The sequence below is a fragment of the Nelumbo lutea genome, chromosome 1 (assembly GCF_056320005.1).
Source record: "Nelumbo lutea isolate HS-2025 chromosome 1, American lotus-T2T, whole genome shotgun sequence".
In the NCBI taxonomy this organism is placed as follows: domain Eukaryota; kingdom Viridiplantae; phylum Streptophyta; class Magnoliopsida; order Proteales; family Nelumbonaceae; genus Nelumbo; species Nelumbo lutea.
This window is the reverse complement of record NC_142684.1, coordinates 76,649,430-76,664,755: the sequence shown is the minus strand read 5'-3', so window position 1 is coordinate 76,664,755 and position 15,326 is coordinate 76,649,430. Positions and strand designations below refer to the sequence as shown.

General features: G+C 40.1%; 1 protein-coding gene across 4 annotated transcripts; it reads right to left on the bottom strand.

Moving 5' to 3' along the window:
• Window positions 1-277: 277 nt before the first annotated feature.
• Window positions 278-13,104, bottom strand: LOC148875478 (ribosome biogenesis protein BRX1 homolog 2-like). 4 transcript variants are annotated; one of them, XM_088964786.1, is made up of 9 exons: window positions 12,618-13,104; window positions 7,455-7,655; window positions 7,234-7,375; window positions 6,957-7,035; window positions 6,674-6,798; window positions 2,060-2,161; window positions 1,074-1,142; window positions 888-986; window positions 278-758 (listed from the first exon to the last, which is right to left on the bottom strand). In XM_088964786.1, exons 2-9 carry the CDS (start codon window positions 7,640-7,642, stop codon window positions 627-629), a joined length of 936 nt encoding a protein of 311 aa, XP_088820912.1. In that variant the 5' UTR covers window positions 7,643-7,655; window positions 12,618-13,104; the 3' UTR covers window positions 278-626. The 4 variants fall into 4 exon arrangements, with proteins under 4 accessions (XP_088820912.1, XP_088820911.1, XP_088820913.1 ...); XM_088964785.1 differs by having other exon boundaries at window positions 12,573-13,102; XM_088964787.1 differs by lacking the exons at window positions 278-758; window positions 888-986; window positions 1,074-1,142 and adding an exon at window positions 1,805-1,955 and having other exon boundaries at window positions 12,573-13,098.
• Window positions 13,105-15,326: the final 2,222 nt, after the last annotated feature.

Sequence of the window (15,326 nt, the reverse complement as noted above, 5' to 3'; positions counted from 1 at the left end):
TTGAATGCAACATCTTTATAATCTACCATGAAACTGCAATTATACACCATTAACGCAAGCCATGGAATGATTCATCTGTCTGCCAATCATTGTTGATAACCAGTTGGCCAAGCTTCACTCCAATTTCATATGGACATTTTAACCCTAACAGACTCATAATATAAGGGCCATAATGTCCATTATATTCCCTTCAGCAGCCCTCATTGACCCAACCGTAAGCACCTACCTACCTAACAATCGCAATCAACAACATCGAGTTACAGATACTTGGCCCACCTTTGGTCAAATGGGCAACAAACCTTCTAAAGCCCATCTTTTCCTAAGTTCCTTCCAATCAAAGCCTATAAGCGTATGTCAATACAACATATCCCGGTTTATATAAAAAGGTATATAAAAACTACGAAAAAACAAATAAATAAATCTCATCTTCTAAATACCCACCACCTTTCAGCTTGAAAAAATACAAGCATATGCTTATTGACAAAATCGCAAGGGGTGGGTCAGTGGATGGAGGGGTCGGAAAAGAACTCTAACCAAAATACTGTCGAGTGTTTGCATACTAGGAGGTATCTTAGCTCGACGAGTTCCCGTACCCAATGGAACAAACATGCATACTGACAGACTGATCATTCCTTCCACATATCTGCGAACTCATCAGGCTCCAGTGGATTTGACAGCTCATGCATCTTCCTCCTTGTCTTGGCTTTAATCTTCTTTGCATACTTGCCAGCCTTTTTCCTCTTCTCTAATGCACGAATCTGAGTATATGGAAACATAAGAATTTCTATAATCAATTAGGGCTCCCAAACAGGGAATCAAGAGGACCCTTGGGCAAAAAGAGAAAAAAGAAAAGGGGGGGTGGAATTTTCATCCATAGAGAATTTAACCTGGTTTGGAGATATATAAAATGGGTTCTCGTACAGTGTTGGACCTCCAAAGCTCCCTCCAAATATCTTGATTGGATTTAAACAGAATCTTGGACCAACCTATCCACAACCAATTCCAAATCAAATATCTACTTATTAAAGTTGCAAATGTTGGATATCTTAAAATTGAAACGTATAATGAAAAACCTCCACAAGAGTCATTTTATCCAGACCGCCCCGATCCACTTTATCCATTTCATTGTGAGGAACAGAAACCTGTCAAAGAGAGAATATCATCATAAGTAACTTTTTGAACAGGAGAAAAATAAAATAAAATAAAATAACAGAACAACAACAAATGATGTGCAAAACAAGGTGAAGAATTGAAGGGAAATGTTGCCAGGGAATACTTTAAATTATGTAGTATGATGACAACACTCTAACATAGTATTTAAGTATACTGTTTTGTGAAAATAGAATACATGATGACAACACTCTAATATAGTATTTAAGTATGCTGTTATGTGAAAATAGAATACAGATCGTCCAATTAATCACCTAGTATAGAGATCTAGAAAAAAATTCAGCCAAATTAACTCATTACATCATAGCTTCTCTGTGGTCATCTGCACATCCTCTCATAAACATCCAAAAGAATATGGGATAATCTAAACTGCCTTTTCTTGGACTAAGTGGCCAACTAGCTGCCGGCCACTCATTTATAGCCCCATACAAATGTCAAAACATACACCATCTATTCATTCTTTGTCAAAACTCCAACATCTCATACCTATGGCTCACTTGGATGAGCATAACATTCACAATTATTGGCAGGGTTCCACAAATTAATCTTTCAAGCTAAATAGCAACTATGCACTGTACATGTTCATGAACAGAATGGCACTTCTAGCAGGTTAACTTTCAAGTTCTAACCTGTGCAAAACCATCAAGATGATGATCTAGTCATAGCAAACCCATGAGACGGCACACGTTGAGCACTTTGGAATGGTTCAAAGGCAAAGACGTATAACATGGGGCAAAAGCAAGACCAAACTTCACTGTGCTCAAATCCATGGTGTATTGTTTATGCTAAAATTTATGGTACAACTTAAATTGGATCAGCTGAGTTACATAAAGAAACAGTTAAGAACAGGGACTAGAACAAAACATCCAACAAGAAGTGCAAACCATACCTGGTAATTGCGGAACCATATGTGATCATCAACAATTGAGAAAACAAAAACATGGTCATAGAAAGGTTTAGATTTCCTGTGATCCTTTGGAGTTCCAAATATCTGAAAGTGAGTAGAACAAAAAGATGTCACACTTTTAGAATCAACCATATGAAAGCATAGTTCCTTCAAGGAAGTAAACTAAACTACCTACAAGAGAGACCATAAAGAGCACCCACCAATAGCATTCATGACACACATACAAGGATTGAATCATCAACTTGATTAGTCTCTTGTAATGGTTCATGAATACCAGTGGTTCTTGAATCCAAAAGCCCACAATTAGCTATCTCAGCTCAGGTAAGTGTTATCCTTTGATCCCTATCCCTCTTACCAGTAGTACCCTAGTTAAGTGATTTACTAATATACATATTGATGTTTACACATTCATCATGTCAAATTGGCATTTTCTGTAAGTGTGCTTCACAAGCTAATTCAACTTCAGAGGGATTTCCTGAGGTTCAAATTCTGCTAGGTTGATTGGGAGAAAATATGCTCAGCAAATGCAAATAAAAGGTGATTTTGGGTTAAAACACTAGAGAACAATAACACTCCCTTACTGGGTAAAAGACTAAATGAATCGGTGATTTAACGAAGATCCATTGAGTCTTCATAATAATTGCAGAAAAGGTATTGGAGTCAGAAAGATCAAAGGAGAGGAACTTCAACCTAAGACAGGGTTGGTGATTGCTTGGTGCCAAAAGACTGGTAGAAGGAAGATTGAGGGGTGCTACGTGGATTGGCATTATGGGGATCCCTCTTCATGCTTGGTGCATCACCACGTTTGAAGAAATCGCAGCATCTTGTGGAAAATTCATAAGGTTTGATGACAGAAATAGGAAGTGGGAGAGAATGGACGTGGCAAGAATCCTGGTTGAAGTGGAAAAAGGGGTCAAAGTCCCACAGAAGTTAAGCTTAGATTTTTCTGGAGAAATATACCAGCTAAGGCTGTTTGTAGAGGGGGCGGATGGTACATACCGCAAGATAAAGGAGCAGGAGGTAAAGCGGTCCACAGGAGAGAGAAGGGAGGAAGGAGAGAGGAGGACGAAGGAAGAAGGAAGCTTGAACAGCAAGACAGGGGAGAAGTCGAAGGAAGAGGAAGCCAAAGAGCCGAAGAGAAGAGGAAGAAGGTGATGAGCTGGAAGTTGCCATAAAGAAAAGGCTACAGGTGGATGAGGGGAATAAGATGATAGATCGAGAAAGGGGATAGATGGAGGTTGATAGGCCCAGGTCAAAAGAAGGAAGCATTTTAAAAGAGGGGGAAAAAAGGAAGGGAGAGGGGAACAAGCTCCAGCCGGTAGCAAAGAGTACACAACAAAAAGATGAACTGCTTAAACAGGTTAGCAGTAAATTCTAAGTTAAGGTCAAGACACAAAAAATCAGGTTCAAAGAGGGACATTTTTGGGAAAAGCTACTTTCTCTTGCAGAAGGATAGCTCCAGTCAATCGAGTTCTATTGCTAGAACTCACAAAGAGGAAGAGAAGGAAAAATGGATTTGGGTAGTGACCAGGTCTAAAAACGGAAGTAAAATAAGAATCCAGGAAGGTGAGGAAGACAATAAGATATCAACAAGTTTGGTGGTGGAAGATATAACTCAGAAACAAGGAACAGAGAGAAATCGGCAAGGGCGGAAAGAAACAGCAGTGGTGTTGAAGTTCAGAATGTTGTATGAGACCATTTCTCTCTGTCGTCTAGAGGAAGTCTGAACTGCACTCAGAATCTGATAGCAACAAGAAAGAGATCATCTCAGGCGGCGACGGAGAGGAGTCAAGATCACCGAGGAGGCATCTCAAGCTAGAGAAGGAGCAGAATCCTGCCAAACCAACTCCAACATTTTAGGAGAACACAACAGAGGAAGTGGAACCTGGAAAGATCGAAAGAAGAAAGAAATTATTAGTGAAGAGAACCGGTTCTAATATCTTACAGCCTGCTAACAGATCTGAAGAGGTAAGTCAAGTTGTTTCGCTGAACACTCCCTCTTCGGAAAGACTGTACAGGAGGGAGCGGGAGGAAGGAGAGAGGAAAGAAAACAAACGAAAAAACAAAGCAGCGGGGGGAGGAAGGAGCAGAGCTACAAAACAGGGTATATAAGGGAGGGGAAAGAAGTTAGAGAAACAGGGGACAAGGTTGGAGAGGAAGAAAGAGCACAGAAATTTTAAAATGGCCAAAACATCTTGGAGCTAGTTCATAATGGAGAGGCGAATATCAATAAATTGGTGGAAAGGGAGGTCAAGATAGGGAAATCCCTTGGCTTAGTGTTCTGGGGTGGGGAAAGCTTTGCGAAGATAGCATTTGAGAAATTTGAAAAAAAAAATAAAGAAAAGAGAAGAGAAAGGATATTCTAGAAAAAAAAAACAAGGAGAGGGACGAGGAAGAGGGAGAAGAGGAGGGTCTGGACGAGAATGAGTGAAGGAAAGGAGGTGGCAGGTAGACAGGGGGAGGGAGAGAGGGATGAACATTCGTAGCTGGAATGTGAGGAGTCTGAAGGAAGAAGAAGGGAGATAGCGAGAAATCTGCTTAGAAATCTCAAACCTGTTGTTACAAGAAATAAAACTGGAAAACTTAGACTTAAAAATGAAGAATGAAACCTTGGGAGAAGAGGGAGGAGAGAGATGGAGCTGAAAGCTTCGGGACTTTCAAGAGGAACTGTATTATTTAGAATTCAGGGATGTTCAAAAGGTTGGGAACGAAATGGAACATTCTCGGTATCAGTTTGTTTGTAAGAAGTAACAGGCAGTGGAAATGGGGTTTATCAGACTGGATGCTTAGATTTCCAGTTTTGACCAAGTATCCAAGGATGGTTTGTTGGAAAGATTCTGGAGTACCCTTGATTTACAGCCTTGTAATGAAGTCTCTTCTTCAGCTTGATCTCTAGTGTGTATTGGGTGTGTCAACTTGACAACCATTGGTATTGAGGTGTACTTCCCTTTTTTCAATTTAATGAAATTTCATTTTGATTCTTCAAAAAAAGGTTCATACATTATATGGGTGTGCTTTAGAAACTTAGAGAAGGCCTAAAGGTATAACGTTCAAGATGGGAGATGGGTTGAGAGTCAAAGAGGACCTTTATTTTATTTATTGATTTATTTTTTATCAGTTGGAGAGGACCATATTTTAACAATTAACCTCTTAAAGAATCATCTCCCGCCCTATTTATGTTTCGTTTAATGGTGTTTGCAAGTAAGGAGACTGGATGTTAGCAAGTATGAAATTTTTTGTACATCCCTAACATTTCCTCTAAAGCTAATACAAGCAACACGTTAACTTTTTCAAAAAAATAATGACTCAAAATAAAATAAAGAAGACTACCAAAATTACACAAATACTCTTACAACTACCTAATTAATATATCTAATCTAATCACTGCAAAATTTCAATGATGTATTCACTCATCAAAATCCTAACGTATAAAATTTGTTGCTTATTCGATGCTCAGTTCCCAAATAATAACATATTGGCCCCAAGTTAACCATGCCTGATAAATGATGGATACCCTCTTGAGAAGTCTAGCACTAGTGCTTTTCCCCAAGTTCTTCCTTCTTTGGCAGTGTGTTTTCAGCTCTCTATTTCTACCTTTAATGCAAAACTTCAATGATGTATTCACTCATCAAAATCCTAACATATAAAATTTGTTGCTTATTCGATGCTCAGTTCCCAAATAATAACATTTGGGCCCCAAGTTAACCATTCCTGATAAATGATGGATAACCTCTTGAGAAATCTAGCACTAGTGCTTTTCCCTGAGTTATTCCTTCTTTGGCAGTGTGTTTTCAGCTCTCTATCTCTACCTTTAATGCATTATAAGCCTATTCTTGTCGCCTATAGTGAAGATAGGAATAATCATGTTTTAAAACTTCCTTTTGTCTTTCCTCACCCTCCTCACGCATGGCATGAATGAATATCAAAGATGCCCCCTTCCTCCTTTACAATGTTGTTAATTTCATCATAAACAAGCCTAACTTTGAATGTGAATCATTCAAAACAACTTCCATGTCTGCTTATTATTATATTTGTAGATGTCTGTTCTTGTTCATTTTACTTTTGCATGATGAAAGTGAACCAAAAATAAGTAGGAAATCTAACTGTTAATTTGATCATAAACAAATAACTAAATAAAATAGCTTCCTAAAAAATCTCCTTAAATAAATGTTAAATTTTATACCATCGGTATGCCACTCATCACTCCAAATTCCAGAATAAGTCAAACTCAATTATACCATCTTAAGTTACTAGTATACAAGTGGTAAACTCGGTGGATTAGAAATGGGGTAAAATCACCATTTTATAGATTTAAACTTACAGAATATAAGCTTTTAATTTTTTTAAATTTTGAAAAAAAACAGACATAATCTTACAATTTATAATAAGGTTCACAATTCATTCAAATCAACATTCTCTGTGATATCCAATACAATATCATTTTCAGAATATGGACATGAGATAAGTTAGATCCAATGAAAACAGAGAAAGACAATAGCATAATAGCACATATTCCCAATTAAGAGATGCAAAATAGTGAATACCAACCACTGATTATTAAAAAACATATTAAAGGAAATATTTTGAATCCAATACCTGCATGATCAACTCTTTTAAAATCTTCCAGTGAGGATCTTTATCAAAGTTAGAGGAGAAAGTTAAAATCGGTCGTGAGCCTTTCAGATGGTTTCCTGTGAGCTTCAGCTCTTCCATCGTGTGCACTAGAGTAAAAGACAAAGAAAAGGTATAAAGATTTTGAATCAAAGAACAACTCAATAAATGGAAAGGGGGGAAATTGGAGATTCATCAACTCTGAATCCATTAATAAAGCACAACAATAATAATTTCATAGCATTAAGAAAAATGTAGGAAAATTTACCAGCATTAACCAAAAATTTCACAGAAGGCCCACTAGGACACTTGGCCATCCAAAGGTAAAGATCTTTTTGCTTCCTGCACTGCAAAAGAAAACAACCAAGGAACAGGATCAGTATAATAGAAACTGAATACAAACAAGAAAAATCAGTATGATTTCTCAATTTCTAAGAATATATCTTTTTAAGCTGAAGAATTTTACTTGAGTTCTCCAAGTGACAGTGGAAAACAAATCCAGTTTGAACAAAAATAGTCAATAGCTTGAGTTCTCCAAAACATACCTCAAAAAACAAGCAAGACGAACAGTTCCTCAGTTCAACCAGCTCATTTAGTGTTGATCCTTTGCTTTCTTTCGACTCAACCTTGTTATCTTTCTTGCAATGGGGCAAGAGCGAAACCACATTCAACATCAAATGTCGGTACCTATAAATCATAAAACCCACCCTCATCAAAAGAAATAACAAGTAAATCCCACAAAATCAATAGCCAGTAACTAATTTACCTGTAAACAATGCGTCGGGAACATGTAACTAGTAACTTCTCCCTGTTTCTGAAAATCAGAGAATCGCCCTCTTTCTCCTTGACTTCATCTTTCCATCCCAAGAGCGTCCTTTTAGGTCTCTGGAGAGCGACTTCTTTCTTTGAAGGTTCTGAAACCTCTGCCTCACTGTGCTTTCGCTTCTTAGCCATTGTTTTTCAGGTTCTAGGAAGAGCACAAAGACAAAACCATAGCCAAGGGTCAGTAATTATGAGAAGGTGAAGAACAGTGATTTGGGGGTTCCGCCATTTCAATTAACAACATAGTTTTCAAGGCACCAAGGAGAGGCTAGGCAACAAGGGGGCGCCTTGTTGCCTAGGCAATGGATTTTTTCAAGTAAAAATATGTATCCTAGGGTAGTTCCCTAGGTTCCATAACCATATTTCCTTAATAATTATCCATAATTTTCATAAGAAAAGCATAAACTCCATGTTAAAGTATGGAAAATCAACATATTCATGAGAAAAAACGAAGAAAGAAAAGAAATTTCAAAAAAGTATAAGGGCTGAACCCTTATTTCTGTTATAGGACAAGAAGAAAAGAAAAGATGGAAGAAGAAAATTGATATATAGCATAGACACACAATATTAGTAAAGAAAAAGAAGTAAATGTGTTGATTAGACAACGTTTTATGTTCTTCCTTATTGGTTCAGGTTTTGAAGTCTTTCAGGGTTCAATACAGCATTTAGCAATGTTTGTGTTGATTAAACCCTAACAAATAAGAAAATAATTAAAAGAAATTAGTATATAAACACACAAAATGAATATTTTAGTTTAAAATGACTTTTAAAAGTGTAACCTCAAACAATTAAGAACATAAAAGTTTTGTCAAACACACTATAGAAAACTGCTTGGAGATTAGGCAAGGCGAGCCTCCAAGGGTGCCTTGTCGCCTATGCATCGCCTTGACAACTATGATTAACCAACAAATTCGTTCATGGCAAAAACGATGAAATTTAGATTTTAGGATTCTAGGGTAAAATATTGCTTCGTAAGAGGATAAGACATATGCATCTTTTCAATTTCGAGACCTATAGAACGAGAAAGGCACAAGCATAAGGAAGTGGATGTGGGTTTTGGGTTTATTTACAACTAGTTTGAACTTTGATGAGGCATTCAACTTGGATGGTCGGATGCATATCCGAGCAATGCCAAGCTCCCCAACTGCATGCTCACCCCCTAAGCAATGCCCTCGATCTCATGTGCTTGGGAATTGACTGCTTTGGTCATGCTCGTGCCTTTTCTGATCTTTAAGCCCAAGCGCTTTGCCTCCCCAGTTGAGACAAAGTCATGAGTCACCCTTGTATCGATCATGGCTTGGGTCTTCTCACCCAGTGATTTAAAAGGCGTGCCTGAGGCACACAGGCAAGGCGCATTTTGGGGTATGTGCCTCGCCAGGTCCTAAGCGCACCCCTTTCAAAAGCCTCGCTCACCAAAGCTCCGAGAACCCCCTATTTGCTAATGTTGTTCAATCATTCATTGCAATAAAATATCTTCTCAAAAGGCAATGAAAGTTATAAAATCATTATTTTTTTATGTGAGAAATAAGAATGGCAGACCCTAACATTGACTTGTTCGGACTTGCCTCAAGAGAAGTGGTACAAAGGCGACTCATAGAATCAAGAATGCAACATGTTTTACTTCACATTAGCTACTTGAAGTAATGCAAATAAGGAGAAAAAGAGATTATGGGTTTTACATGCTTGAAAATGCTTTATATGTTTGCTTTTATTTTTAAATTTTCATTTGAATACACTTTACATGTTATGTTTATGTATTTTAATTTTAGATGACAGGTTTTTTAAAACATTTATTTTAAAATTTAAGTTTATGTTTTTTATTAACATTAAGTTTAATATTTTTTTGATTTTTTTAATTTTTTGGCTTTTTTTAATTTTTTGACTTTTTTTTATTTTTTAGCTTTTTTTTGTAATTGTGTCTTTCTTAAAAAGGTGCACACCTCGCCTTGCGCCTTGCACCTCAAGTGCAAATTGGCCCTTGCACTTTTTTTGAGCCTTGCGCTATTCTCACCATTGATTAATGCCTCCATGTACATCAGCCTTGACCCAGCAATGGTCTTGCCTACCCCCTTAATCGGCCCCTCCATCTTCTTAGCAATGCAAAGTAACTACAGTAAACCAATCTTGGCCTCCTCATGGTCATCTTCTTGCTGCCCCACCTATGGCACCAATGTACTAAGTGCCCTCTATTGCGGACAATCACAAGCATAGTGGTGCCCTTCATAAATGAAGCAGGTCAACTTTGCCTTGCCCTTGTCCCTTGACTTAGGTGGATTGGCCTTGTCGTCCCGAGCTTTGGTATCGGCCCCCTTGCCCTTGTTATCACTATGCCTGCCTCAATCATCCTTGTGGTTGTGGTGATCTCCCCCACCTATGTTGTGGCCACCCCTAGCGGACTTGGTCTCTATTGAGCTACTCACATTGCTCTCCCCCAACTTCTCTACCTTGGACATGGCAATAGTTAGAGCCCATCCATGAAGTTGAACAACAACTCCTTATCAGCCATGTTGAGTATATCAAGCATGAGTGTGAAGAACTCCCATACATAGTACCTAATCGAACTAGTATGCTTTAACTTCCTTAAGTTACACCATGCCAAGTACTCCACATTCTCTAGATAGAATTGGTGCTTGATATCCCGCTTGAACTCATCTCATGTATCAATGTGACACTACCCCTTCTCCATGTCTACACAATGACACCTCCACCACAAGGCAGCTGTGTAAATCAAGTTATATTATGCATTATAACTTGGCATGCTCATCCCATAGGTTGAGTTTGGAAGGAGTACAAATGCAAATATGTAAAGTGCAAAAACTTATATTATGTATTATTTTGTATGTATTTACACTGTACATATTTGCATTTGTACTCTTTCCAAACTGAGCCTTGTGTGCATGGCTTCAAAGTACTACTCCATGTGCCATAGGAAGTTGTCCAACACCCATGCATCCCAGACACCATTGGAGTGAAGTGGCTCAAGTGCCCTTACCTTTGACACATCCTATAGAGTCCCCACCACGTTCCACACTAGCATCTTCTTGCAAAGCCCCACGTCTGCCTTTAGCTCGTCTCATTAGCTTGTACTTTCACCAAGCTACCCATTAGCTTGGCTTCCAACCCATCCCGTTCTTTGTTATCATCACAGTAGAAGAAGATTCACGACCTCTTCCATGGTTGACTTGAGCTCCATCAACCTGTCCTCTAAGCCACCAATTTGGTTGCCCATGTCTATGAACTTGTCTTGCATGTCTCCTATGGCAAGCTCCAACCTTGCCATTGTGGCCTCCAAGGCAGCAAGGACGTCCCTTGACACTTTTCTTGTCTTCTTGGAGTGGCCCTTCTCCCTCTCGTGTGTCTTTCTAGTGTCGAGTCCATCTAACATCATGTCCATGCACAACCTCCCACACGCCCCTAGCAAAGTTGTTTCCATACCACTTATCACCACCCAACCGCTCCCGTTGGCTAAGTCGTGTGGCACTCACTTCGCCCTCCAAGCAAATCAGCCAAACTGTACGCCCGAGACCCTTCTTGCTAGGTTGCTTAAGTGCTAAGGGCACACAAGCGCACACCAAATGTGAGAGTGAGAAAACGGCTCACTTAGGTTGGATTTGGAGTCGCCACCCATCAGTTATAGAAATGGAGGTGATGGGACCTCCGAGAATGGTATCAAAATTGATTTCATGACTCCAAAGCCCAAGGCACTGCCTAAACCAATCCGGGTAGGACTTGGATGGGAGAGGGAAGGGGTTAGGCACCCCTCTCCCAAGCCCAATAGATGGAGCCCAAATGGGGTTCCAAAGCAAGCATAAATTAAAGCAAACAAATCAATGATTAACTAAGAGCAATTAACACCAATAAAACTAAACAAGAACAAGAATAAACCATCACAAAAAAAAAACAAATTAAGTTATTTTATTTCTTTTTTTATCATATTTGTTTATGTTCTCCTTTTGGAAACCCATTTTATCCTAATTCATTTTTTTATTTTTTTTCTATTTTCTATTTTTTGGAATCTTTTAATTTTTTTATTATTACTTTTTTATTTTTTTATTTTCTGATTTATATATATGTATATTTTACTTTACTTTTTTACCATTCCCTTTTTGTGGCTTATTTCCTCGTATCGCCTAAACATGAATGAACCTATACCACTCCCCATTTTGCGTTTGACCTAATCTATTTACTATTTTTTTATTTCCTTTTTTTTGTTTTGTTTTTTATTTTCCTTTTTTTTATTTTTTATTGTTTTATTTATTTTTCCCTTTTTATTGTATTATTTTTCTTTACCTTTTTATTATGTTTTCTTTTTTTTTTTTGTGTGTTTGAGTTAATCTACTGTTCTCGGCCACTCAACCTTTTCACCCGAAACGTAGGAACAAAGAGAGGATTCCTGCTCATCTAGGAAGGGTAGATTAACCAGGAGCTCATTCTGATAACCTTCTCTAAATAGCTAGATAAACTCTGGCTCTGTTCAGTAAATAAAGGCTAAGTAAATCAGCAATCAAAGAATTTAGACTCATGCAACCGAGAACATAACAAGGCATACGGACGAATAAAACCACGACTTATGAAACAGACCAATCCTCAACACAGAGATAGAGTAAACAACAGATCAGCAGGACAAGGAAAGAAATAATATATTAAGATTCAAAACTTCCCCAGCCCCTCCTATCCGAACTCCTTCAATGTGAAAGCCAACAAAAGGAATTAGAAGGAGAGTAGTATCGCAGTAGAATCCCGATGGAAAGACATGTGAAAACTAAGAGTCAAGAAATGAGATATTTCCTTCTCAGAAATTCTAAGAACAAGCTTCTTCTTAAAAAAAAAAAAGTACTAGAAAATGAGCATATATACATAAGCAACGACAGGACTAGAGAAGATTGAGAGCATATAGGAGCTAGTTCGGCGTGAGCTTCATCACCAGCTCCGGTAGTTTCCCTCCTCCCTCTTAGATCTCAGTTATTCCGCAATAATAGAATGAAAGGAAATCAACGCATTAGTTAAGAACAATAGAAAACATAAAAAAGTAAATTAATATAGGATTGAGCGTAGGGTATACATTCTATGTTCTGGCCTGAACCTAATCGATGTGCGAGAGGGAGACCTGAGCTTGTTGTAATTTCAGGATGTCTCTCCTGGTCTGGAAAGATTTGATGAAGAAAAACGGGCTTCCAACTTCGGTTTCGCCAAGAATAAGCTTTAAGTCTATGCTACAGCGAACGAGAGAAAACAACGCACCACTGCTGCGAGTCGTTCGTTCTTGCCGGCGGGAATGATAGACAAAAGACTAATGGTCGGAGGGTAAGTCAGAAGAGAGGAAAAAAAAAAAGGAGAGGGAAAGGTGAGCAGTCTTGAGAAATAGAGGGAAATGGGGGAAATCCTTGTCGCCGCTACTCTGTTCCCGTAAAGAGGTAGATGACGATGAACAGTGCCGAAAATCCCCGGGAGAAGGCAGGGAAGGGCGGAGATTAAAAGAGAGAGGTAAGTAGGGGAGGTCGGAGTGGGAGATTGCCACCGTCGCCTCTCTTCTTCGTTCGAATGGGCAAGAAGAGGAACGGTCCCTTATTTCACAAGGACCGATCCCCTTAAACCTAAAACAAATTGGCCTTTATAAAGGGAAAGTGGCAGTTTCGTAAATATTTGGAAGGTTGGGGTATTTCGTTAATATTGGGACATTTAGGTCAAACCGGGTCTTCTCGTTCAATGGCTGGGATTTTTAGGTAAAAATAGAGGGTTGAGATGGGTTTGACTGCGGAGAAGGGTTTTGTGTGTAAGAAATAGCGAGATTGACTGAAATGGAATCTTTTTGGATGAATGGGATAAGTGAGGGTATTTTTATTGAATTTTGGAAGGGTTTTCGGACAATCTGAGTTTATTGGTAAGGTTACATTGGCACAATTGGACCTGGATTGGACATATCTAGAAAGGGCTCGATTCGATTAATTTAGGGCCTCGAAACAGAATCTTTGTGTAATCGAGGGGCAAACAAGGTTTGTTTGGGATGAAGATTTACAAGGTAGGGTTTGGGTAGTCTGAGGTGATTAGTGAGGTTTGATTGAGCCAATTGGATTGGGAGCGAGTAGATTTGGAATCTGGTCAATCTAGGACCTTAAAATAGAATCTTAGTGCGATTGAATGGTAAGTGGGGATATTCTGAGTTGAGATTTCATGGGTAGGTATTTGGAGGGGGGGTTGGGATCTGATGATGAGGTCCGATCTATCTTTGGAGGGTCAAGGTTGTTGGAATTTGGGTCAATGGGATGATGAAACGAAATCTTTGTTTAATAGACAGGCAAATGGAGGAATCTAGGGCTGAAACTTTATGGACATGTGCTTTTGATGTTCTTGAGTTTAAAGGTATGGTTTAATTAGTTTAAAGGTATGTGATGAAGGAAGATTTGGCCCGACCTCTCTATTACGTGACACATGGCAGAAACAACAGTTCGGCAAAAGGGGCCAAAACCAAAACCAAACAAGTCGTACCATGCCTGACACTAAGGAAGTTCGTGCCCAAGGGCGCCGCGCCTGACTGACTTGGGATCTGACGTTTGGCGACAACACCCTGAACGGCCACTTGCCACCGCCACTGACACCGCCATCTCCAGTTAGATGACGGTTCTGTCTCAACAGAAAGGACGACGGCCGAATTGACAAGCACAAGGGTAATCATACCTGACCTGACAAGGGCCCCAGGACGAGTGCACGAAGTGATTATAAGAGCCCCCTGCCCCCCGACAACAGAGGTATGCAAACTTTGCGCTATCTGGTATTACCTTGCTTTTGAAGGATTCTAACTTGAGCTTCAGAGCCTCTACACTGGGTTCCCCCCGGAGCTTCTCCATCTCCTCTGTTTCAGGTTCCCTGCTACCCCGTTCGGAAGCAAGGCAGCGGACAGCTAAGACCGGCCGGATCGCGCTCCATCAATTGGCACCGTCTGTGGGAAACGCTTCAAAAAGCCTCCCTCCAAACTTCGATAACCTCTTTTCTAAAAAAAATTTTCTAAAAAAAAAAACAACACTCATGGCCTCCTCCAGCAACACCGGACGTGGCACGGAGACAAACAAAACCGGGGAGCAACTTCAAGTCCCCGTGGTGTGCGTTGGACAATTCACCATCCCCCTCTCGGCAGATGGGACCACCAGCTTGAACACGCCACAAGCAGTGGCACCCGTAAACCCTCCTACCACAAGCATCCCCTTTCCTCCCCCCATTGAGACAACCTTCACTGAACCGACTGTCGTCCCCTTGGCAGCCAGCCAAAACCGGTTGGAGGACTTGATGCAGTGCATGCGGGCAATGCAAACCCAAATGCAACAGTTCCAGCAGCACTAGCTTCACCAGCACCAAGTGCTGTACAACATCTCCCAGTATCACTAAGGAAGTTCGTGCCCAAGGGCGCCGCGCCTGACTGACTTGGGATCTGACGTTTGGCGGCAGCACCCTGAACGGCCACCTGCCACCGCCACTGACACCGCCATCTCCAGTTAGATGACGGTTAGGCAGTGACGGTTCTGTCTCAACAGAAAGGACAACGGCCGAATTGACAAGCACAAGGGTAATCATACCTGACCTGACAAGGGCCCCGGGACGAGTGCACAAAGTGATTATAAGAGCCCCCTGCCCCCCGACAACAGAGGTATGCAAACTTTGCGCTATCTGGTATTACCTTGCTTTTGAAGGATTCTAACTTGAGCTTCGGAGCCTCTACACTGGGTTCCCCCCGGAGCTTCTCCATCTCCTCCGTTTCAGGTTCCCTGCTACCCCGTTCGGAAGCAAGGCAGCGGACAGCTAAGACCGGCCGAATCGCGCTCCA